General features: G+C 51.1%; 1 protein-coding gene and 1 long non-coding RNA gene across 4 annotated transcripts in view; one reads left to right on the top strand and one right to left on the bottom strand.

The window, feature by feature from the left end:
* Positions 1-24,663, top strand: part of PLEKHA2 (pleckstrin homology domain containing A2) — a 72,855-nt gene that overhangs the window by 12,413 nt on the left and 35,779 nt on the right. The window contains exons 1-3 of one of the 3 annotated variants that reach the window (XM_036011580.1): positions 1,487-1,626; positions 1,929-2,022; positions 12,967-13,130. In XM_036011580.1, coding sequence (XP_035867473.1) covers positions 12,990-13,130 — 141 coding nt within the window. In that variant the 5' untranslated portion in view covers positions 1,487-1,626; positions 1,929-2,022; positions 12,967-12,989. Of the gene's footprint in view, positions 1-1,443; positions 1,627-1,928; positions 2,023-12,966; positions 13,131-24,663 lie in introns of those variants that run through there. The other 2 variants (XM_028527047.1, XM_028527048.2) reach the window with 2 other exon arrangements.
* On the bottom strand, positions 4,882-7,674 carry LOC118497421. Its single transcript, XR_004899946.1, has 2 exons — positions 7,283-7,674; positions 4,882-7,065 (listed from the first exon to the last, which is right to left on the bottom strand). It is a non-coding gene; the product is annotated as an uncharacterized LOC118497421 (long non-coding RNA).

The following is a 24,663-nucleotide window of genomic DNA, read 5'->3' as shown; positions in this document are numbered from 1 at the left end:
CTTCAGCATGCTACGCTGCCAGAAATTTATGTGTGGCAAAAACCTTCATGAACGGAAAAAAAAATTGACGTTGATGTATTTATTTCAAAGGAAATGTTTTTTTTTTTCTCTTTCTTGTGTCCCCCTTTCCTTCCTCCTTCAAAGCAAAATGTTCTAGAGCAAACAGCCCTTTTCACACCTGAGAGAGCCGGGGCTCATTTTTTGCTTTGGCAATCAAAATGGAAGAGGAAACGTGTGTGGTTTCACCACCGGTGCTTTCGGGGTGTGTGCTGCCGGCGCGGGCTCCCTGTCCCCAGGCGTTGCTGCCTCAGGTCCCGGAGACTTCTCAACTGTCTGCCTTCGCCCTGCGCTACCGGAATGCGGGCCAGCCTTTCCGCCCCTCTCGCATATCCAGACCCTGTCCTAGAGCCCCAGGGACCTTCTTTTGCCCTCCGCGCTCTCCCTCCAAGTCCGGGCGCACTCGGACCTTATTCACTACATTTGCACCGGGATCCCTAGAAACCGCATCTCCCGACCTTCCCTTCCAGGCTGCACCCACTTCACTTCTGCGTCGGATGTTGACGGCCCGACTGGAGGCACGTTTGCATGTCTATCGCCTCCCGTGGGAGGTCCGCGTCAGAACCCGACCGACCTGCCATTGATTAGCTGTGGGACCCAGGGCACATGACTTCAGTCCCCAGTCTCGGTTTCCTCATCGTGGACGGGACGGATACGCACAGGGCTGCAGTGGATGTTGAGCGAGATAACGCGGGCGCTGGGCCGGCTCTCAGTAGTTCTCTTAGGGTTCCCCTTGGCAATATTTACTTCGTGCACGCTCTTCTGTTTCCCATTTTCCCAGGGCACCCCCCTGTCTCCTCCCGCTCCGAGGGCAGGAAGGGCGTCTTTGCGCCACACTCTGAAAATGTCCCTATATCCCGCGTTAGGACCTGTGGCCCCCACGGGGCTCTGCGGGCAATTCCAAGGGGGAGTCTGCTCTGCCTCTTCCGACCCTAACCCTAAGCCTGCAGTCCCAGGAAGGCAAGGGCTCAGGATGCGAGGGAGGCCCGACCGAAGGCGCTGGGTGGGGCTTTGGGAAGAGGGAGTGGGGATCAGGGGAAGCCCGTGCTCCGGCTCGCCTCCCTCCTTCGGGGATGCCCTCGGCCTCGGGCCCCTTCCCCGCCCCGGACACCTGCTGCCGGGGCGGGCGTCCGGGGCAGGGCCTCCCTCCGCGGCCCGGGTCCCACCTGCGCCGCGGCAGACGCCGGCCAGGGGGTCGGGGCCGCCTTCCGGGCGCCCGCCCCGCCCCCTCCGCGCAACCCGCCGCGCCCGGCCGTGCCCCCTCCCACCCCGCGGCGCCCCGGCACCCCTCTCCTCCCCCAGCGGGCTCGGCGGAGCATTGTACTCACATCCGGGGCTGGGTTTTGCTTTAAGGCGAAACGTAATTAACCCGGAAAAAAGAGCCGAGAGACAAGAGAAAAGGAGGGGGCGGGGTGGGGGGGAGAGGAGCGAGAGGAGCGAGAGGCACCGAGAGTTTGGCAGCGAGATAAAGAAATCCCCCGAGAGCGCCGGCCCCGCGGGCCGGAGGGGCGCGTCCTACCCCGATGTGACACACGCACCCTGCCCGAGCCCCGGCCCCTGCGCGGCGGGGTAAGTTGGGTGCCTTTGCGAGTCCAGGAGTGGAGAGGCGCGGAGCGGTGCGCGGGGGCAGGCGCGGACTGGGGGGCTGGGGGCGCGCCTGCCCTGGTGGCCCAGGGCCAAGGGGGCGGTCGCAGCAGCCCCTGGCCTCCTCTCCTAGCCCTGGGAAAGCCTGGCGGGCAGCCCCTCCTCCAACCCTCTGGAGCGTCCGGGGTGGCCAAGGTCGCCACCGTCAGGGGTCGGGCCGTGGGGGTGGGGCCGCGGGGAGGGTTGGGGCGGGTGTTCTGCTGAGCTGCATTTTCTCACGTTTGCAGCGGCGAAACTTCTTTGCGGGTTCTGGCGCTGGGGCAGCAGCCCCGCAACAACTGCCCGAGCTGCGGGTTGGGCAGGAGAACAGAGACCGTCCAGGCAAGTCCCTGGGGCACGCATTGGGCCGTGGAGACTCCTCTCTCTCTTTCCCTATTACGTTATTACAAGGCAGGCCTGGTATGCTTTCGTAGGGAGATCCCTTTCTTTTCTCTGGGTCCAGCCCGGGCCCTTGGGCTTCTGGAACTCCAGGCTATGGGGCTTACTTGAAGGAAAACTGTCCTAAAATGCAGATTCGGTGCCAGGTTTTGAAAGCACCTCGAGGCGAGCTGTCTGTCTGTCTCTCTCACCAACTTCTTTCTCACTTGCTTCCCTTTTCTGCTCCAGCTCTCCAATTCTGAAGACTGTTATTTCACCAGATTAAAAAAAAAAAAAAAAAGAGGAAAGGGGAAAAAGAGGCCTTGTAGGAAGGAAAAGTGTCCAGGCATGTCCTCCACTTTAAGTCTTACATATCTCCTCCCCCAGGCCAGCCCTGCCCCCCACCCTTTCAGCTTAAGGTTTCCTTCCTTCTTGACGAGTGTGGGTTCAAGCTGTGTCTTCCCCTTCTAATTCCTCCTGTCCCTCCTCCTTTCTTTCTTTCTTTAGGACTCCAAATGGGGCTTTTCAGAGGAGAGTACACAGAGCAGAGCAGAGGGGCGGGGGAAACTTCTGCCAGGATACCAGCTGTGGCTCTTGGAGGCACCTCGGCCCACTTGTACTTGGGCTGAAGTCCCAAAATTGTACTCAGTGTTGTTTTTAACATATCTAAGTCAATCCCCTTTTTCCTCTTCTCTGAAGCTTTATTATTTTTCTTTGTCCGGTGGCAAAGCCCTCAGAAACAGTAAAGCCAAAGATCTTGAAAGAATAGAAAAAATGTTTGTTTCCGATCTTATTTATATTCAATGGACATATATTGGATGATAAAGACATGAAGGACAGTGATAAATAAAATGCAGCCTCTGTCTTTAGGGAGCTTCCAGTCTAGGAAGCTAAACAGCTTCCTAGAGCACAAAGCTATTTGCTTAAATGGAGACCCAGCATGCTTTGAGAAACCAGAGGAGGCTTTTTAAAAGCGTTATGAACGTTTCAGGTATTAGCCGCCTCCATTGTGTGCCACTTGAAGGCAGGTGAATTTTGTCATAGTGAAAGTCTAGCTTGTAGTCTAGACTCTGTGGCCAGCCCAATGTATGACATCTACTAAGTGGTGAGTAAATGTTTGTTGAATGAATGAATGAGAGATTGCAAGTATGTGAATTGTTTGCATCTGTCCAATGGAAGGGCAAAGAGCAGTATGGCAGCGCCTCCAGCCTGTAGAAATTCAATCCATCCAGCTGGCTCATGAGGGTTTACTCTGGGTGTTACCTTTACACTTAACTAATTTTTTGCCCTTTTTGTAAGCCCCACTTTTTACAAAGTGTGGCGCTTCTCAGGGAGTTCTAGCTACTGATGATGGGAGCCTCGCTTGCTTCAGAGATGGGTAATCACCTAGGCATTGACTTGGAAACCACCTGCCCTTTGGTGGAGAGTTTGTAAAACCTTCTTTTCCTTTGTTGGTGCTTTCTTCTCTCTTCTGTATAAGGAAGCAGGGCCTGCAAATCCCATGTCAGCATAGTGAGCTGAACCGTATTTAGCACAGATTTTACCAAGGTTAAAATAAATCCTGAAGACACGTAGGTTTTGGTTTGTGTCTACTTACGGATTTTGCAAAAGTGGGAAGGGAGATGCATCGACCCTGTTAGCCAGGTCCTCCCCAACAGCCCCTGCCGGCTTGCATGGTGTTGCTGAAGTGCTGGAACACTAGGAGGACCCAAGCAGCAGGCGCTCGGTCTTCATTGTGCACATCCAGCTGGCACTTCATTGATTTCCTGGCTTCTTCATGGGGCGGGCAGACAGGTGAGTGAGGCCCCTGTTAAGAGGCTGGAATGCCTCCCTCATGTTAGCTCTCGCTGTGGGCCATAGTGCAGTAAATATCTTTTGATTCACTGAACCTACTGGACACTATTCATTCTGGCTGATGTAATCCTAGAGCATGGAGAAGAGGATGTGGGTGCTGGGACTTTGGGCTGCTCTGTTGCTCCACTGTGAGCGGGTTTGGTTGCCTTTCAGTTTTCCATCCGTCTTAGTGAGCTGGGTAGGACTCCGGCAATCTAATCTGTTCGGCTTTGGAAGGGAAGGAAGCAGAGCAAATATTATGGTTTGACAGCCTATGGGAAGAGAAGAATCCTAGCCCTGCCCAATATAAGCCCATCATTGAGCCTGGGAATTGGGCAGGGTGGGCAGATAGGGTGGCTGAGAGGTGGGAGGGATGGGGTCCCTTCCTTCCCGTGGAAGAGCCTGTGCTGGGTGCAGTGGGACTGTAACTGACCTTTATTCAAGTCTTGGGTTACTCTGTTCTCCCCTCCTCTGCCCTGGTCAATCTTTTGGGCTTTACAATTTATCTTCTTTCTGAAAGCCCCTTGTCTGCTCTGACCCCTGTTGACTGAACATACTTGCGGAGGATTACAGGGTGGGTTGGGCTCTCTCACCCTGGAGGTCCCAGCCCTGCTGGTGCAGGAGCTCCAGACACTACTGCCTGCAGTGGGCAAAAGGATTTCAGCTTAGGGCCTGTGGTGTGCTTTTCTGCCCGCAGAGGTCGGCCAGCTGAGATAAAGGGTTGGGAAGCTAGATCTGCTTGTCCTTACACTCCTGGGAAACACTACAGTTCAAGTGCAAAGGCTAGTACTCGCTGTCCCATCAGCTAGGACTCAGATGTGGCCACCCACTTGCAAAGTGGCTCTCGGCTATTGTGCTTCTCCTTGGGGTGGAGCAGGAGGCAGCCCCAGCGCCCCTTCCCTGGAACCAATAGGCTTGGCTGGCTTCTGTTAACTGTCAGGGGAGTCTGGCCAAGATGGAGCCTGTGGAACTCTTGGATTTTTTTTTTTAACCTCTTGGAGAATTTTAGATATGTAAAATATGATGGGTCTTGGAGTAGAGGCCAGAGTGAGGCACATTTATGCCTTTCTTTGTGGGGGAGACCAGTGTCATGGCCTTTTCACTGATACTGTTGATATTTGAGGGTAGAGATGGCTGCCGCTGCTCCTGCCCTGAGCAGCTCTGGGGTGTCGTGGTAATCACATATTTACTTGTTAGTCACTCCCCCCCCCCCCAAACATCCTAACAGCAGCATTTGCCCGGTGCTTACTCCTCACCAGACATCCTGGTAAGCACTTTTTACCCATTATTTATTTCACTTAATCCCCACGAGCAGCCTTTGAAGTAGGTACAGTGATTCTCTCGGTTTTGCAAACGAGGAAACAGGCCCTGAGGAGTTCAGTTCGGTTCAGCAGAGTCTGACTAAAACCCAGCCTCTTTCACTTCACTCTACCACATCAAGGGGTAACTGAAAATCAGCACGCCCTTTTTCATGGTCATCTGCTTGCAGGAGTTTCATCAAACGCACTCATACTGATCGCCGTCACCTGCACATCCTCCTCGCCACACCTAGCCCCTCGAGTTCCCTGAGGTCAGGGCTGCGGGCACAGGCCTGCAGACAGACGCGCTTCCACTGTCCTCGGGCACCTTCCAAAGGGCTAGTAGAGAGGAGAGACGGCGATGTCTGCTTTTCATCTTCCTTCTGCCCACGTTTTAGTGGCCCGCACTGTCAAGTTTTAAAGGAAGATTTTAACTCTGGGGCTCCTGGGCGGTGACTGCTAGGGAGCCCCACCGAGAAACTGAATTCGTTAAGTCTTCTCAGTGGGGGGAATTGGACGATTCTGCAGGCTGGAGATCTCAGTCTTTACAGGCTGTTTAGAAAACCATCGTGGCAGCTCACCGGCCCTGGTGGTCCCGCCGATGGAGGTGGCTTGTTAAGGAGCCTTGGGCCGCGCAGGCCTCTGTTTCCTACTAGTTCCAGCAAACACATTCTCTCCGGACAGAGACGAGGCTGCTGGGTTAAGGCAGGTCATGAGTGTTTAAAATGTTTTGTTGTTCTTAGCATTTTTATCTCAGTGTTATTAATGTTCTGTTACTTCTGCTGTTTCCTCCCCATTTTTTCCCCCTTAAAAATTCTTTGAGTGTCTCTTGCCCTCCATTCAAAGTTCTTGGGTCCAGTGGGGATTGGGCTGTCCCAGTCAAGAAGGCTCCCTTTCTGAACTTCCCCATTCCTGTAGATGTTTGCATTCCTCGGCCTGAACTTCCGTTGGGAACATGTTCTCAGTACATTCTCTTCTCCCTCACATTGCTCTCCTGCTTGCGACTATTTGGAGTGTGCTCTGATGACATTTTCAAAATGCAGTGATGTTATAACAGGAGAAAATAGATGCTCCCACACTTCCTAAGTTATCGTCTTTGGCCCATTCTCAGGGATGTGTTCTGAAATAGCTGAGCTTGTGTTTGGTTGTTGTTCTTGTGATTTTCGTGGGGCCCTTGGCATTGCTGAGGCTCCACAAGACACATCTCGGTGTGCTGCAGTTTAACGGAGGTGAGCGCTCCGTCACGAGGCCCGTGTATGTTCTAGCAAGAGATGAGTGTCTATTCTTAACCTCCACACCCCAGTCCGTCTCTGCAGTGTTCTAGTCCCCGCCGAGACCGCTGAGGTCATTTCCTGATACACTTTCTCCTGTAGAAATTCAGCAATTTCCTGTTGGTATCCCTGTCACTCACCACCGGTGCTGGACGCCGCTGTCCCCAGCCCCCGCTGTCTTTCTCCCACCATCAGAGGAAAACGAGACAGGAGATGTACTTACTGTGTGCCCCACCACATGTCAAAAAACACCTTCCTGACCGTTTTCTGGGCTAACTCACTGAAATCCCCTGCCCTGCCAACACAGGGTAACTTGAAAGAAAAATCTCCAAATTTGAAAAACAAATTAATGAAGAATATTTTTGACCTTTCTTTGAACTGGAGGTTAGATTGCATCATAATGGGGCCAGTGCCATGTAGGACTTGATCTCTGTTATCCCTTTCTCGTATTTTTGTATTCCTCGGCGGTGTCAGAATGGTCAGGCAGCTCAGTCTCCCTTATTTTACTCTCTTCTTCCCCTTATCGCCAAACTACATTAGTGGTCTTAAAAATCAAAATGTCTAATTCAGGAAACCACAGCTTTCATGACTTAATAGCTCTGTAGCTTTTTTTTAAAAAAGATTTTATTTATTTATTTTTAGAGAGGGGTAGGGAGAGAGAGAGAGAGAGAGAGAGAAACATCAATGTATGGTTGCCTCTCACGTGGCCCCCACTGGGGACCTGGCCCGCAACCCAGGCATGTGCCCTGACTGGGAATCAAACCTACGATCCTTTGATTTGCAGCCTGCACTCAATCCACTGAGCTGTGTCAGCCAGGGCACCTTTTGTTTTCTTTAAAAAAAAAAGTCTCTTTAGCCATCTCTTCGTCTTTCCCACTATTTATTTAAAACATGTCAACTCTCCCAAGTTTCAAGAAGGAAGATTCCATGGAGAGTCCTTGTCAGGGCCCCCTTCCTTTCCCTGCAGTGCTGGGCTCTGTGTGGCTGGGATGCTGTAGTAACAGAGGAATAGAGGCATCAGCTTGGGCATGAATATTGTCGGCTTCAAGGACAGGGGCTCCTCTGAGGAAGCCCAGAGGGTGAGGAACCAGACCTGCAGGGGAAAGAATGAGCCTCTTTCTAAGAGGATATTGAGATAGGAGGTAAGATACCGAAGTAGAATGGAGGGTGCCCAAGCTCTCTGAGTAGGTACCTGGCTCTTGGGCAATTGTGATGGGTGGGGTATTGCTTTATTAGGTTTAAGGCATTGACACACCAAGAAAGTCGTAAGAGAACTATGATGCAGGCAAGGTTTTTCTTGTTTGTGGACTCTGGAGAGCTGAGAAGTTTGTCCTTAGCTTCGAAACTTCTATGCTGGGGATGAGGCTTTGTGTGGAGTTAAGTGGCTTTCCCTCCTACTAAACAAAGTGACGTTCATTCCCTATAAGAAGTTGGGAAATACAGAAAATATGCAGAAGTAAGTAAAATTAACTTACAACCCATAGATATGAACTGCTAATATTTTGGTGTCTGTATGCCAGTTTTTTTTTGTCTAAATATAGATACAGAAAAATAATATTTAGAGGGTTGAGATCATATTATAAATCATATTATATCTTAAAAAATCTTATCAGGATACAGTTTCTCCCTACTTCATTAAAAAATGTCTCGAAAACATAGTTTTTAAATGATTGTGTAACATTTCCTTATGCAAATGCTTTATCATTTTTTAAATCATTCCCTGATCATTGGGACATTCAGAGCACTTCTCACTTTTTGTTATTACAAATTCTAGTGCCATTGCCATCTTTTTATTTTAATCTTTATTTGCATCTTTGTTCATTTACTTGGATGGAATCCTGGAAGTAGAATTACTGGGTCAGAGGGTATGAACATTTTTAGCTCTCTTGTTACGTATTGCCAAGCTGCTTCCCAGAAAGGTTCCTGCTCCTGCCCTCCTGGGCGCATAAGCATCTTAGGCACATTTTTCAAGCGGGTAACATTCGTTTCAAGCATCAGTCTTCTCGGTACTTTTTCGCCCTTCTGCTGCCTCTCTCTTCCTTTGGTGTGTGTTCTGTTTCTTAGGGTCATGGTCCCAGGCATCTCTTGCATGTTATGAGCCTGATAAACATGTCAATTGCCTCAGTTCTAGGGGACGATTTTATTCTGGGCTTGAATCTCCTCCAGTGACAGAACGTGAGGCACTGATGTGGGCAACTGGGGAGATATTTTGGACAGAGACCTCCTTCAATGCCCCTGATCTCTTTGTAAGGTAGGCAGCCACTGACTCCCTTTTCTTTCATGGGCTTCACCTGGTCAGCTGGCAAATGTTGGCCAGCAATCTTGGTTTAAGGGACGTTTAACTCATTTTCTGCTGTTGCTCAACGGGTTACTTCATGCAAATTCACTTTTTTTCCTTCTAAGTTTCATTGTTACTATGAATGAAATATTTAGTATATTTTTATTTGCAGTACATACTTAGGAACTTAGGCACTGAAGAAGTCTGGATCATACAGAACTTTCCTCTTTTCTCTTTTACTTTTCTTTAACACACACTATTTAGGTATCTGACTTGGGTGAGGCCAGAGTTTGGTTTGGTTTGGTTTGGGGCATATGAGTAAGAGAGAGAGAGATTGATTGATAATTGATTGTGTGCACACATCATTTTGACTCATTGCATGAAGTCCAGGAAGGAAGATGAAGCAGGAAATAGGTCTCAAGAATCGTAAAAAATCATAAGCTATGATCTGGTCTTATTATTACTTGGAATTTACATCTTTTCCCTGTAAAAGAAGAAAGCATGAAAATATGAGTTTCAGCAGTACTTGTAATAGTGAAAAATTAGGTGTAATTTATCTGTCTAATCATGGAGAAACAGTAATTTATAGTAAATACAGTCCAGTAATGTTATGCAACCATTAAAAACAATGATTACAAAGACTATGTAGCAACGTGGAACATGTTTATGATATAATTTAAAATTTTAAAAAGGCCGATTATGCAGACAGGGGCATGAGAAAGCATGCAAAAGTGAAAATGGTTGGCTAGAGTGATCTTTTAAAAATGCCAACATTGTTACACTGTGATTTTTGCACTACACACGGAGAACACCAGGGAGGTTTGGCCTGCTTTGGAAAGATAGGGAGGGTTGAGCAGGGGGGACCAAGGTCCCTTCCTGCATCAATGCCTGCTCTTTGTCTTCCATGTGTTGTGAGGGCTGAGAAGCTCTGCGGTTGCATTGCGCATTGCATTGCGGTGCTAGAGCAGAGGAGAAGAGGCTAGTAGCCTGAGAGGGGGCTGCTTGCTGCTTCTCCCCTGGGGCCACTTTGCATATTGTCTCAGGAGAGAGTCATTCTCAGAGTGCTGGGCCCAGGACATGCCGGGGGCGACTCCTGGGTCAAACCACCCGATGTCACCCTCTACTCAATATTTCTATCCTGGGGAATTGAAGTTAAAAGGAACCTTAAGATGACACGTGATTTTAGAGCATCAGAAATTAGGCTAAAACTATATAACCGGAGGAAGGTGGTGAGTGTTACGACATTTGAAAGCCTTGTCAGGGGAATTTGGGGGTGATGGTATGTGTATGTGCATCAAGGTGGGTTTTCCCCCCTTCAGTAGCAATTGCTAGCACTTCCCTTCTCTTACTGCCCAGTTGTCTGGGCTGAGCCTGGGGTGGCAGAGTCAGTTGTACTGGAGAGCCCTTGTGGGAAAAGGAGGAGGAACCGGCAGAGACTTGGAAGACGAAGGTGACAGGCCTAAGAGGGAGGGAGAGGCGATTTTGGGGGGCTGGGGACAGCAGGCTGTCCATCCCTAGTCTTAGCAGCTGTTGTGACAGGGGCTGCATAAATGGGGTCTCGATGACCTGTCAGAGGACTGGAGCTCAGGGCCTCGGGTCTGCGTTCTGTGCACCGCCTTGAGGCTGCCCCTTCTGCGTGGGGCGGCTGGTTACCACCACGTGTCCCTCATGCCGGTTCTCCTGCGTGAGCTGATCCTTCCCCCACCTCCCACATTCTTGATGAGCTCTGTGACTCAGCGGCTTCTCGGGACATCTGAGCAGCCTTTTTTTTCTGGGGGCTAGAACCACAGCAGTCGGGAGATGTTGTAACCAGAACTCTTCCTTTTATTATCTTTCCTTCTGGGACATGAAGGTCTTCTCCCTCCCGTAGACGAGTGCAAATAAGAAGCCCCCTCCTCACAAGTGGGCAGTTGGAGGGCTGTAGGAAGAGTGCCTTCTCCAGCTTCTGCCTTGAAAAAAGACGGGCTCTGATTAATCCTGTTGGCTACAGAGGGCACGTTTGAAAGCCGGCCTGAAGCTGGGTGCTGTGCTTACTGACTGGGCCCCGAGACAGTGGGCTCTGTGATCCCGCTGCATTTCCTGTGCTTTCTCCTGGAAATGTCCCAGGAGTGGCGGTAGTCCTGAAACCCCTGGGAATCCTGTCTCTCTGGCTGCTCCAAGGGAATTTGCTGAGTTTTCTTGGGCAATGGGTGCGCCCCCTCATCCTGACCCACAGCTGTGCACTCTCAGCGGGAGGTTGACCCAGCCTTTCTGCAGGGGACTCCTGGTTCTTCCTGTTCCCAGGGCCCACGCTGCATCCTTTCTCAGGGATATGCTCCACCAGCAACCAACGCCAGGCCTCTCACCTTCCCATCTTTGTTTGACCCAGTGTCTGCAAGAAGACTCCAAGTTCCTCCCGTGGCGTTTGTTCCTAACGCTTGGCTTGTCTCCCTCTCTTTCCCTTCCCTGTACTCACACTTGCTCCGTTGCGGAACTGGAGCTGGGTGGAAGCTTTCAGTGCTCGGGCAGGCACGAGCAGAGCAGCAGGGCCTCCAGCTGCAGGTACCCATGACAGACCTGATGCTCCATTGAGCAGGGCTGTTTCTCCCCGCCACCCCGGCCCTGCCGTGGTCCCCCACTTCCGCTACACTTCTTCCTTCTCCACTGCCATCTTTTTTAACCTCCTGTTGCCACTTTTTATCCTTTTCTCACCTCCTCTTTTAGTTCTCCTTTTACATCCTTTGCCCTGTCTCCCTGCCTGCTTTATTCTTCCCCATTGTTACCCAGCGAGCGGTCATGGGACCCCTGACCCCTCTCCCTTCTGATTGAGTTGTCTGTCCCAGTTGGTATTCTGGCCTTGACCTTATCAAGGGATTCACTGTTCACTGGTATCCTTATGGATGTGGGGCACTTTTCTCCTTGGGTCAGCCTTTCAACACTGCCAGGCCCCTTGTGGGGGTGGGAGAGAACAGACCGCATCGCCAGTTGCCACCCTGAGAATTAGCCTGATCGTGGCCCTGCCCCTGTGAGCCTGCAAGATGGCAGGTGTGGTGTCTCTGTAGCTTCCTTGCTGACCAGTGTCGCAGTGCAGGGAGTGGCCTGAGGTTGGCCGTCTCACGACTTTGCTTAGTTGTAGACTAAGAACCATTGTGGGCTTGGGTCTTAGTGGATTTCATTTGTTGGAGCCCAGTGGGGCCAGGGGTGGGTGGTGTCTGTCCTTGAAAATCTCAATGGTGTTTTCTAATCCTTGTGGGACTTTGTCCCCCTTCTGTAGTGTGTCGTGCACCAGGTTGGGTGTAACTGCTTGTGGGAAGTTGCTCATATTCCTTTGGGAGGAGAAGAGCGCTCCAGCCCTTCCTTTGGCTCTTCAGAGAGACAGAAGGAAATCACAAGGACGGGGAGGCTGGCTTGAGGGTGAGGCGTGTCTCCTAACACCGAGATCCTCTTCTGGAGCCAGTGAAAGTGTTCAGGGGTTGGGGTTTTCTTCCGATCCCCCATTCTTTCAATTACAATGGGCCTCTGGGTAACAGCAAAGTGAAGCAAATGAGCATGTGGCCCTCCCACAGGGTCCCAGGAGCCCTGGGGTAATTCTTGGGCACCTCCGTGGATCTGGAGGGGCTGCCATTGATGACTGAATTCCTGGCAAAGTTTTATCTAGGAATTTGAACTGGAGCTTTAATCCTTCCTGAGATAGTTTTTTAATGTATTAAACTAGGTTATGACCTATTTTCTAAGGCTTTTGTGACGAGCAATAATAATGCCTGGTGTTTATGCAGTGCTTAATAAGCGCCAAGCACTTCATTTTCATTCACCAAAACCTTAAGAGGTGCAGGTACTGTTATTATCCCCATTTTATAGATGCAGAAACTGAGGTGCACAGGATGAAATAGTTTGTGCTCACACTGCGAGTGGCCAGAACTGGAATTGGAACTCTGTCCCTTGACCCAAAGTCCAGGCTTATATCCTCTGCGTATGTCAGGCTGCCTAATGCTCTGCTCAGCACATAAAAGAGCCTCAGGAAAGTTAGGCGATGCACGTTAATGGACTTTGATGACTGCTTACGGAATGGAATCCACAGAGGCTTCCAGGCTCCGGTTGGGGTGGAACATTTGGTGCCCTGGGGGAGGGAGCTGATGCGAGCGGCTTCTGACGGAGGTGAGTCAGGCCAGAGCGAGGTTCCTACAGGTCCGGAGGCAGGGCCCGCTTCACCCTCCTCCTCACCAGCGCCCCCCTCCCTCCCGCCATGCAGGGTGATGCGAGCAGAGCCCAGGAATGCCTTATGTGGATCGGCAGAACCGAATCTGTGGGTTCCTGGACATCGAGGAGAATGAGAACAGCGGCAAGTTTCTGCGGAGGTACTTTATTCTGGACACCCAGGCCAACTACCTTCTCTGGTACATGGACAACCCCCAGGTGAGAGGCTGCCGGGGAGGGCGGTGGGGGGCTGGCTGCCCATCGCTGCCTGGGAGGAATGCACGGGGGATTAGCCTGAAGGGCTTCATCTGTCCCGGGCAGCACCGACCTGCGGGTCAGTAAGGAGGGGCAAACGCCACCACACACTCACGCACACCCACAAGCACGCTTGCATGCGTGCACCCTTGTGCACAGGAAATCATCCCACATTTTAGTTTGAGAAAAAGCTCTTCTCCTGACCCAGAGGATCTGCTGTCTTTTCTCATGCTCTGGGAGAGGCCGGCCGGGCTGGATCTGAGGCATGACTTGCTTCCGCTCACCTCTCTTGTTAGGGCCGTGGCCTTGTGGCCACTCCTGCTCTTCCACTCTGGGGCCCCTCCCCAGCAGAGTATGTGACCTGGTTCCCTGAGCTGGACAAACGGCGGACCTCCCCGGTCTCCTGCATTGAGCCAGGAGTCCCAACACTGGGTTGCAGGTGACCCTGGAAGTCATGTCCTTTTGCTTTCTTGCACTGTAGATGAAAACAGCTGAGGCTCGGACCTAGGAATCGACAGGGGCCCCCTAAGTTTTATTGCATTACCTGGGAGTCCCTGGAATCGTCCCTGGCCTGGGAAGGCGTTGCTCTGCCCCTGACGTGGGACCTTGAGTCTTTTTCTGGTGCTGTGAATGCCCTTTCCTTCCCACCGCCCTAGAGCAGTTTGGTGGAATGAGGCCCCGAAGACTGGTGTGGCCCTTGAATGGCAAGATCATGGGTCGTGGCCACGTTGGGGCGGGGCAGGGTGTGGGCCCGAGATTTGGCTCTGGCTCAGAGACTCGGGAAGAGGACAGTCTGAGTGTCGGGGGATGGATTTGGGCTTTAAGATGGGAAGCGGAAAAAGAAGCCTGTGAGTCTCTAGGTCATTATCCGGGACTGACCCTCCAGAGACCTCTGGCGTTTGTCATCTGGATTTAGTGGCTGAGAGAAAATGCTATAGATACAGAAAACACACCCGCAGATGAGCTGCTGAGAATCGCCGTCTCTGGGAAAGACTCAACCCCAGACAGAACCGTGCCCCCTGTTTTACCCCACATTCCTGATAAACCCTCTGCTGACTCCTTTTATTGAAAGTGCTGAGCATGCAGAGCACAGCCTACATACAGACACTTACACCCTTGGCATAGTCTGGAGCGCTTGCCTCTCCTCCTGTTTGTTTGGGGGTTTGCCTTCGGGCCCTGCTCTATCATTTTCCCCGCCTTTGCTCCGCGGAGGTGCCCACAGCTGAGTCAGCAGATCTCCAGTGGAAGGAAGTATCATTTTAGGTGCTACTTCCCCACTGTTGGAGGAACTTGAAATCAAGGCCTATGGCCTTGGCTTCTGGTGTGCCAGGGATGGGCCCGGTGACTGACGGTCTGTGAGGCTCATTATTCCTTTTCCCTTTTTCGTCCTTTGTGTACCTCTTCCCACTTACCTGCCATGTTAGCCCAGGTAACTCCAATGTATTTTTGTCCTGTTTCAGCTGCTTAGTGCTGTGCTTCCCACTAGGCCTGTTCTTAACCCGAAGTCACTTGCTCAGGGAAGCCTGCCTAGCTGCTGCCGGCAACCGCCCCTGAGAGTTGGACCCTCCTTCACACTCCAGGCCACAGGCTGAGAATCTTGCCGTCAATGACATGTCACCTGGGACCACTGTGTCACCATGTCCCGTCTGGAATGTTGCCAGTTGTCAGGATTTCTCTTGCTCATCCCAGCTTTCTGATTTGACTTGGGTTCCAGGACCTGTGCTAACCGTGGATGCCAGGCCTTGGGCTGCCTTCCTGAGGTGTCCGGGTGCAGCCTCTGCAGCGGGTCCCCCCCACACCGCCCAGGGAAGCCTCCTGTGCGTCCCTGCCCGCTGAGCTCTCTTTGTGCCACAGCCTTCTTGGAGTCTGAGTTACTGAATGAAACTCGTGGCCCCTGCTGCAGATTCTTTACATTTTCCCTGGAGGCAGAAATTTCAGCTGGCTTGGCACATGCCTAAAAAAGGAGAGTCTGGCTGTGACACAGCAATATTTCAGGACGTTTTACTTCTTTAGTTGTTGGCTTAGCTCTTTGTTGTACTGAAGGCCAAGCAGCCATTCTAGACTTGGGAGTGGGTATTTTTATGAAGTTGTGAAATAGTGTTAGTGAACGTTTATTAGCATGTGCTAGGCACTGTCCTACAGACTTCCCTGGGTTTTCACCTCATTCTGACCGCAGTCTCACTGGTAGGTGTTAGTGCCCTCGTTCTGAAGGCGAGGCAGGTGAGGCAGAGCGGGGCTGGCACTTACCCACCCGTGGTTACATCATAAGAAAGGGGCAGAGCCAGGGTTCTAACCCTGGCAGTCTGAGTCCAGTTTCCCTGCTATTATTGCTGATAACGAGACAGTCATTTTAATGTTGCTGGGGAGGAAGGAACACTTTCAAAGGTAGTTTCTGATTAAGAAATAGAAGCCAGAGGACTCACAGGGCCGGGAGCTCTTAGATGGCAGGGGGCTCATCTGGGTTAGTTTTTGACCCACAGTGTCTAGCATTTGGTAAACGTGTATTTGTTGAATGAATGAATGAATGGACTAAAGAGGGCCAGGTAGAGAGACGGTCAGAGGGCGGGCTTTAGGAAATGCAGAGTGCCTGGCCCTGTGCTCCTGGGGTGGGGGCGTGGCCTGAAGCAAATGGAAGTTCTGGAGCGTGCGCAGCCTCAGGAGAAGACGGACTGGAGGTGACCCCAAGAGCAGACTAGGGGGTTTTGGTCTGTCCCCGTGAAGGGAGACATTGGGAACTCCATTCGTCCACCGAACTTCTTACTTGTATAAGGAAAAGGAGATGCCTGATGTACAGTATCATGGTTATTTAATAGATGTGAATAAGCAGGGGATTTTCGGAACCCAGGTCTCTGGTCCCTGTCTGTTTAAGCCACTCGGTGTTTATGGAGCCTGTTTTTACCACCGCTGTTGCTGCTGTTATTACTAACTGCAGGTTATACTTACTGAGTCTCACTGAGTGGTTTCCCTCTACCAGCCATTGTGCAAAACGCATTACATGTCGCCTCATTAATTCCTCTCAAAAGTCCTGAGGCTTGGGGGCTATGGTCACTTGCACAGTGTTATTCTGAAGGGTGCAGAAAAGTCCAGTGACTTCGCTCAAGGTTGCATAGGTGGTCAGTGCAGGGCTGGAGCTGGGTCTATCTGACTCGAGCGTCTGCAGTCTTCACCCTTGTCTTCCTTCCTCCTGCTGGTGTTCGTGCCCAGCCTTGGGCACGGCCCTGGAGACCCTGTGGAAGGTGAGCTCAGGGAGGTCTTTACCACTAGGAACTGTCAGGTTTGTCTGGGGAGAAGCAAACAATACACATAAGACTATAGTGCTAAAAATCCGAGTCCATCTTTATAACAAGATAGCGCATCATTAAGTTGAACCGCCAGATGCCAGTATTTTGGTTGGAGGAGAGGGGGCTGCAGGGCCCCCTGCTGCTGCCCGTCTGGGGAAGAGTGGGACCTGGAGGTGGAGTCTTAGATGGAGGTTCTCAGGCCGGGGAGACAGAAGACCAAGAATTGGGTCCTGGCTCTGCCACTAAGTTGTTTTGTGTGTGAGCAAGCCATGTATCCTCCCTGGGCCAGAGGTATTCCCGGTGATCCCTAACCTGGCTTTCAGCCCTTTATTCCCTGCAGGGCTGAGAGTAGGGTAGGATCCTGGAGCTCAGCAACACTGTAGGACCCAGAGTAGCTGAACATGCCTGCATGCCGGACACCGGTCACATGCTGAGGCTTCAGCAGTGAGGAAGACAAAGCCTTTGTCTTCAAGGAGCTTGCAGGTAGCCGAGGAAGTAGAAGATCAGATAAAAATGTGGCAGGACAAGCCGTAGGGTGCCCCTCTGAGGAAGGGGTAGCAATAAACCCAAACCTGGAAGTGAATACTAAAATGATTCACATGTGTAGAGCACTTTGCCGGTTTTGGAGTGTTTTCACTTACCGTACCTCATTTGATTGTCATGTGTCCTGGAGGAAGCGGGAGAGGAGGGTGTTTTCAGTGAGGGCAGCAGCAGGCTTTATGGGGCGGGGCAGCACCGAGGGGGGAAGGTGAGCTAGTCCTCCCAGAGGGTGTTGACGGTGGGGTTCCCCAGGGGCCCTAAGACAAGGATTTGTGGCAAGTTCTTTATTAAGGAAATGTTCCCCTGAGACTGTCAGGTGTGCTGGGAAGCGGGACAGGCAAGGTGAGGAAGCTGGACCAGGGTGTGAGAAGTCTGCAGAGCATAGGTAGGCCTTAGCCCGCTGCTGCGGGGTGGGGGGAGGGGACAGTAAGGGAGGCCTAAGAACTGTCCTGCTGGAACTGGGCTTCTGTGTGCCTCACCGGACAGATGTGGGCCAGACCGCTCCAGTGGCCGGACTGCAGCCCTCTGAAGTAGAGCTGCCGGTGCTGGCCACGGTGAGCACAGCAGGACATCAGAGATGGGAGGCCAGTGACAGTGTCCGCTCCCGGGGCAGATTGCGGGTCATGCGAGGGGTCAGCCTACGTGCTGGTGCGTGCCTTGAATACTTGCCAATGTGTAGTTTCCTTGTGGTAGAGTAAGGAGTCGAGGTTTTTCAGTATAGGCCCTGGTGACACCAAACTGATCTAGGGGGAAATCTCTTAGCTAAAAAGGACCCCTATAAATGCAGAGTTTCAATATTATTGATTATGATCACTGACTTGGCTAATGCATTTAAAAACCAATATGCTGACAATGTCAAGCACATAAATAATTCTCGAATAGAAACAAACCTCGGCTGGATCTTCCTTAAAGCTCTTCTGTGATGTGATGGCCCCAGCACTTGTATTTTAATTTAGCGTTGGTCCCTATCGTGAGAGAAGGCATGACGTTCCTTAATAAGGCTTCTCCCTTCTATTACATTGACCTACAGAGTAACTAACCATGTGTTTCAGTTGCACAGCAACGCTTGTGTTCCACCTGCCTGGTGCTCGCTTGGCTAAGTAATTGCAAGACCAAATTATATAGCCCTGAACAAAGGATACACAGAAGCACGAAAACACTATTGCACTAGATTGTTGTTCTTGTCGAATTTACTCTGCAGAATGTATTTTCTCTTATTGGTCAAAAAATACTTCCAAAGGCCACGATGTGAATTTTGGAACAAAATACCCATAATATAATATCAAAAAAAGATTACATCTCTGCATTTCTCCTGGTATCTGTGGGGCCTAAATAAAAACCTTTTGCTTTCCTTCTTTTAAGAATAAGCTTTAAGCAAGTTCTTTCCACCGAAAGGGGCAAAGAGCTTTGCTGTGTTGACAAAATGATGAATATTTGGCTGCGTTTTAGTAGAAAGCATACGGAGGAGTGGTAGGAAATTATATTAATACATAACATATAGTGGATAATAGTTTTGTCTTAAAGGCTAGGCGAACATTGTGTGTTTTTTTTTAATTGCATTTTCTGTATCAGAAACCTTCTTGAGCAAAATGTGGCTGAAATCCAATAATGTTTAAAAGATTTTTGTATAACATACTTCACCTTGTCAAAAGGCCAGGAACCAGTAAGATAACGTCCTCTCCAAACTGGCCAATAACTGCAGCTGGTGCAAAATTTGAAATGTGGGAAAGCTGATACAGTGACAGGTTTCTTCCTCCCACTCCTGTTCCCTGGCTACACATTTCCCTGGCCAGAGGCAACCAGTACGACCAGTTTCTGTGTCTGTCCAGACATTCTCTGTATATACAGGCGTGGTGACTCTCAGATCTTCAACAACTGTTTGGGCGAAGTGTTCTTAATTCATGGATTTGGTGTAAGTGGCACATTAGTGATCTACGTGACACGTGATTTCAAGGGTTAAGGAGCATTTCTGGCATGCTCTCGTCTATCATTGTGTTAGAGTAAGGATGCAGAATTCCTCTTGGGGGGAAAAAATCCCCAAAGAAGATTTCAAGTGATGGATCTGTACTTTGGCTAAAATGCATATTGAATAAATGCAGTAAATAAATGCAAATTGAATAAATAAATGCAAATTCTGCTAAGGTTTAATGATCATTAAATTAATGCCTTAAGAATTAAAATTATGGCCCAGGCTGGCATAGCTCAGTGGATTGAGCATGGGCTGCAAACCAAAGCATTGCAGGTTTGATTCTCAGTCAGGGCACATGCCTGGGTTGGAGGCCACAGCCCCCAGCAACTGCAATTGATGTTTCTCTCTCTCTCTCTTTCTCTCTCCCTTCCCTCTCTAAAAATAAATAAAATCTTTAAAAAAATTAAAGAAATTAAAATTATGTGTGGACTTGTGAGAGTTAACATAAAATACTGCAAGTGCAGTTTTGTTTTCTATAGTAGTCTTATTTTTTAAAAAACAATTCTTAGCCCTGGCTGGCGTAGCTCAGTGGATTGAGCGCGGGCTGGGAACCAAAGTGTCCCAGGTTCGATTCCCAGTCAGGGTACATGCCTGGGTTGCAGGCCATAACCCCAAGCAACTGCACATTGATATCTCTCTCTCTCTCTCTCTCTCTCTCTCCTCTCCCCCCCCACTCCCTTCCTTCCCTCCCTAAAAATAAATAAATAAAATATTAAAAAAAAAACAAAACAATTCTTGTCTTTTTAAAATCTTTTAATTTTTAATTTTTTTACTTTTTTTATATTAGTTGGGTACTTTTTTTTTTTTTAAGATTTTATTTATTTTTTAGAGAGGGAAGGGAGGGAGGGAGAGAGAGAGAGAGAGAGAGAGAGAGAGAGAGAAACAATGTGTGGTTGCTGGGGGTCATGGCCTGCAACCCAGGCATGTGCCCTGACTGGGAATCGAACCTGCGACACTTTGGTTCGCAGCCCGTGCTCAATCCACTGAGCTACGCCAGCCAGGTTCAATTTGTGTCTTTATGACAAGGTGGACTCGGTCTAAATTGAAAAGTGGAAACTAAGAAGCTCTTTGGGGCCGTCGTGGCCACACTTAGTCAGCACAGCCTGGTGTTGAAGCTGAAGAGAGGGAAGCTGCGGAACCTAGCAGAGGCCCTGCTACTCCTCGGTGACGGCTGTTCTGTTTTCTTAAAATTTGCCTCTGTTTATGTTGCCGTGTTTTCCTTTAGACTTTAACCTCCAGCGTTCATTTGCTGTATCTATTTATATACCTAGTTTTAACTATTTTACATCCCTAGTACAGACAAGAATGCCATGTTATTGGTAAACTAGCGTCGGGGAGGAGGAGCGGGCACCTGCACGTTTGGGAGCAGGGCTGCGCATCAGACTGAGCCTCGGAGCCCGCTGTGTTGGCTGCACCAGCCGGGCGCAGGGTACCCGGTGGACCCGTCAGTTAGGGGAGCGTCCGCCGTTCGCTGAGCTTCCAGTCCTCATCTGTAAAATATGTGTAATAGCACGAGTTACCTCGCTCTCTGACACAGTTGCTGTGAAGATGAAATAAAGTAATGCACGTGAAAGTGCTTTGATAAACTCCAGAGTTTATCACATTAGATGTTGGTAGAGATGTTACTTGTTTAGGAATTTTTGTTCTGGCGGTGACCTGAGATGGACAGGGAGGTGGGGAGAGCCTGGAGTGGGAGGGGCCGGTGAGGAACCTGTCCCACAGCTGCCTTAGGTGAAAATGGTGGTGGTGTGGGGGGAATGAGAGGAAGGGACAGACTTAAGGGCCCTGGGAAGGAAGACACGGACGTGCTGGGGACCGCCTGAAGGGTGCGGCAGAGCGGTCAGAGGCTCAGTGCCTGCTCGGCTGGGCGGAGAAGGCGGAGCCGTGGGCAGAGAGGGAGAAGTTGGGAAGGGAAGCGGCCAGAGGCTGGAGGGGGAGTGGGGACTGAGTTTGAGATGCACGTGGAGGAGGCCACGTTGAGGAAAGGGGAAAGCATGGGCCGACTGAGTTTCAGGTTTCAGAAACGTTTAGGTGGCCAGTCGGCGGAGTCTTGGATCCTGAACCCGTCCAGGGGACTATCTAGGGCCCAGGCCTGTGACCCTGTTGTTAGGTCACTGTCACCAGGATTGAATGAGGAAGTGAAAGAGCTGGGAATGTGGCGGTCGCGAGACGTCCACGTCATGAAGCCCGTCGTGGCTCACGCCGGTGCTGGTGCAGGCCAACGAAGGGAAAGACTAAATAGATCTCTTTGAACTGGAGACTGGGGAGAGCAGCCACGGGCATTTCACCTTTCTTCAGGTGGTGTCAGGAAGTGGAGCTGCAGGGTGGAGGGGACACGTGTTTGATACCAGAGCAGCAATGAAGCCACTGCCGGGGTCACATGCTGTCTGAGGACAGCCTGGTCACTGTCCTTGGCTTATCCTCTCATGCCACGGTGGGGCTGCGGAATATGGGGCAGAGGGAGCTACACTCTCCCCTCCGTTCCCGTCGCACTGCTCTTCTCAGGCAAGTCCTTTGCTGAGGGTCTGTGTCTGGCTCAGGCTTTTGGTGGTTTGCGCTGTGGTTTCAGCCCGTGGGCAGCCATGGCGGCTCCTGCCTTAGCTGTGGATTTCCATATACATTCTTTTCCTACTTCTCCCCTGAGTTGACCAGCAGGCCGGTTTTTACTGCCTGCTGAGTTCCTTGCTGTCTGCCAGGAGCCCTGGAGGGAAGAGAAGGGAAGAGGCACCAGCATCTCTCCTCCCCCCTTTGTCCCGTGAATCCCTGGTCTTTCGGAGTTGGGCACCCAAGAGCCAGTTTGACTAGTTCCTGCCCTGCCCAGCTTGGGCAACTCTGCAGGGCCTCTTCTGGTGTAACCCTGCTGGTCCAGCTCTCGTATTTACCTTTCATTGATAATCAGCTCTTAGATAATAAGCAGGTCTTTGTACATTTGAAGGATTGTCTCATGGGAGGTGGCCTGATAGAAAGGAAAGTGCATGGGATTTGAGAATCAGGAAGGGTTAGGTTCCACCCCTGGCCCGACTGCTCAGTACCTGTCTCACCTTGGGCAAGTTGCTTCACCTGCTCAACCCTTAGTTTCTTCATCTGTAAAATGGGATTGTTAGAATTAGGTGACAATGTGCAAAGGTGCCTGTCAGCAGGCCTGATGTATAATAGACTCTAAAGATAGGTGCGTTTCTTCCTTTCTCAAGCTGTGCTTCGTCAGGGCGGCCGATCGGTGTTGGGAGTAATGAGCTCTGTCTTCTCTCTGCCCCTTGAGGAAGTCATTTCCCCAAGCTGAGCTGTGGACGACTCATGTGGTGAATGATGAGGCATCAGCAGAACCTTTTAGTGCTGACATTCTGCGAATTTATGGATCTATAGTTAGGTCTTCTGGTTGTTTCTATGCTTCTTGTTACTCTCACTAGAAGATGGGAAATTTTCCTATTTCAACAAGATGTAATGTTGCTCCCAAAAGAAAGGCTTACCATGGGAGATACCTCAAAGGGCTTACCTCAGCTCTTTGCTTGCTGATGGAAAAGAAACGCCCCTATACCTTCCATTCATGGGGAGTGGGAGCCCCTTGGAGGTCCTTGGTGGCAGAAGAACATTTGAGCAGAAAGCAAGGCGCTGTCTTCATAAAGCCATCATTTAACAGGAGCCTGCCTTGTGCCTTACATTGTTCCAGAGAATTTAGAAGTCCCAGAAATGTACAAGTTGTTCCCGACTTACAAACATTTTCACGCACAGTTGCTGCCAGCCGTGCGTGCAATTGGAATCCCTTGTCTCTCCCTGGCTCTTCTCTTCCTTGTCCCTAGTTACTGCTGGTGCAGCAGCCAGGGCTACTCTGTGGGCTGCGGCTGGGCGTGGCCCTTTCTCTCACCAACGCTGTGTCTCCAGTGCAGAGCCAGCAGGGTCAGCTGGTGCCTGCAGCTGTGGTCCTCAAACCTGGTGGCTCAGAGGAATCTCCAGGGACATTTAAAAGTGTACAGGTGCCTGGGCCTTCCCCCAGATCAGTTAAAACCTTGGGGATGAAACCCGAAGATTAGTTTGTTTAAAACTCTCCCCCATCCACCTCTGTCTCTGCTCCCCGTGGGCTCAGCTGCTCCCATCTCGGAGGCTTCCGGCCCCCCTTCCTAGTCCACTCCTGAACTCCCTCTGCCCAAGCCCTTGACCCCTTTTCAGCTGAGACTCAGTCCTTTCGTGACCTCTCCACCCCATTCCTGTTCCACAGGAAACCTGCTCCAGGTCACGGGACCTGCAGAGTCAAGCGACACCCAAGTCGCAGACATGAACGAGTCTCCCCGAGGAGACCCTGTTTGCCGTGGCGGATGGAGGCCGTGCTGTGTGCCCGCCCTCCGTGAGGGTGGTGGGCATTTGGGGGCTGGTTTCGGAACCTAACCGCCATACCAGTAGTGCTTTCCTTTAAAAATCGAGTAAGATTTTCCTTAGAGCCTCCATGTGCTTGAAATCTAGTAAGAACAGACTTAAATTCACAGAAAAATACACCCCAACACAGAATCCAGGGCTAGAATTTGCCGTGCAGGCTGGTTGTTCTCAAACTTGGGCCTGTTAAGGGATCCCTTGGGAATATTAAAAAAAATGTGTGTGTTCTGCCCACATTCCACTTGATCCGAATTCCGTGTTTTTCGGGGGAGGCTTGAGCCTGGGCCTTTTCAAACAAGCTCCCCAGGAGAGTGTGAGGTGCAGCAAAGTTGGAGGAGGGTTGGTGTGCGTGAAACCGGTGAGAGCAGGGGTCAGGTCAGGCTGCAGTCAGTGGAGGTGGGGCCTCGTCCCTTCCCCGGAGGAGACAGGCGGTGGCCAGGGGAGGCAGCTTGCTAGTCTGCGATGCCCTGCCCCTCCCCAGGTGCTGTTTCCTGGTGTCCCCACCCTGACGGCTGGCTGCCGTGGCTGCACCACTCACGCGTGCTGGCACACTCTTCCTGGAGCAAGATGTGCTTGGGGCTGCCACCTGGCAGCGAGCTGTCACCATTAATCTCCCAGGTCCAGTAACCGGAGTGGACACGGAGCCGTCACTCCGGATCAGGCCTCCGTGATCCTGGGGCTGTTTTCTCCTGTCATTCGTTTCCCTCTGGGTGGTGAGGATGGTGGGGGGAAACTGCTTTTTCAGACGTTCGTCACATTTTCCTGGCTTCTCGTGCTGGAGAGGAGGTACACGCGAGCTTAGGAGTGGCCCGTGGGTGGGCTGTGGGTGAAGCGGTGAGGATGCCCCCGCCCCCAGGGTAACTGGGCCTGGAGAAATGCTGTCTCCTTCCCTCTGAAGCAGGGCGCCGAGGGTGGAGCGGCCGTGGAGGGTGGAGGGGATGAAGTAGTTGAAATCTGATCGGCTCCTATCTGTCATTATGTTTGGGTTAGTGTCCCAGTGGTTCCCCAGAACCCACTTCATCACTCATCGTTCGGGATAGGGCCCTGGAGGCCTTTGGGTTGTGGTTTGGGGTCAGGAGAGTGAGTTGTGCAAGACCAGCCCTGAGACTTGGCATCTGCATCTTGTAATTAGCATGCGGGCCGGAGATAGGAGCCACCTCGGCTCGGCGCCCTGTGTGCGTGTTCACGTCACTCTCCCAACACACGCTGAAACGGGGCTTATTACCGCCCACGGTCCTACAGAGCAGTAATGTCCTAAAGCTAGAATTTCAACAGCTCGTGCTTCTTTAAAATGACACCGTGCTGCTTGCAAGGCATCAGGGCAGAAGTCAGGAGACCTGAG

The sequence above is a fragment of the Phyllostomus discolor genome, chromosome 11, assembly GCF_004126475.2.
Source record: "Phyllostomus discolor isolate MPI-MPIP mPhyDis1 chromosome 11, mPhyDis1.pri.v3, whole genome shotgun sequence".
NCBI classification, from domain to species: Eukaryota; Metazoa; Chordata; class Mammalia; order Chiroptera; family Phyllostomidae; genus Phyllostomus; species Phyllostomus discolor.
This window is presented reverse-complemented; position numbering and strand designations above follow the sequence as displayed.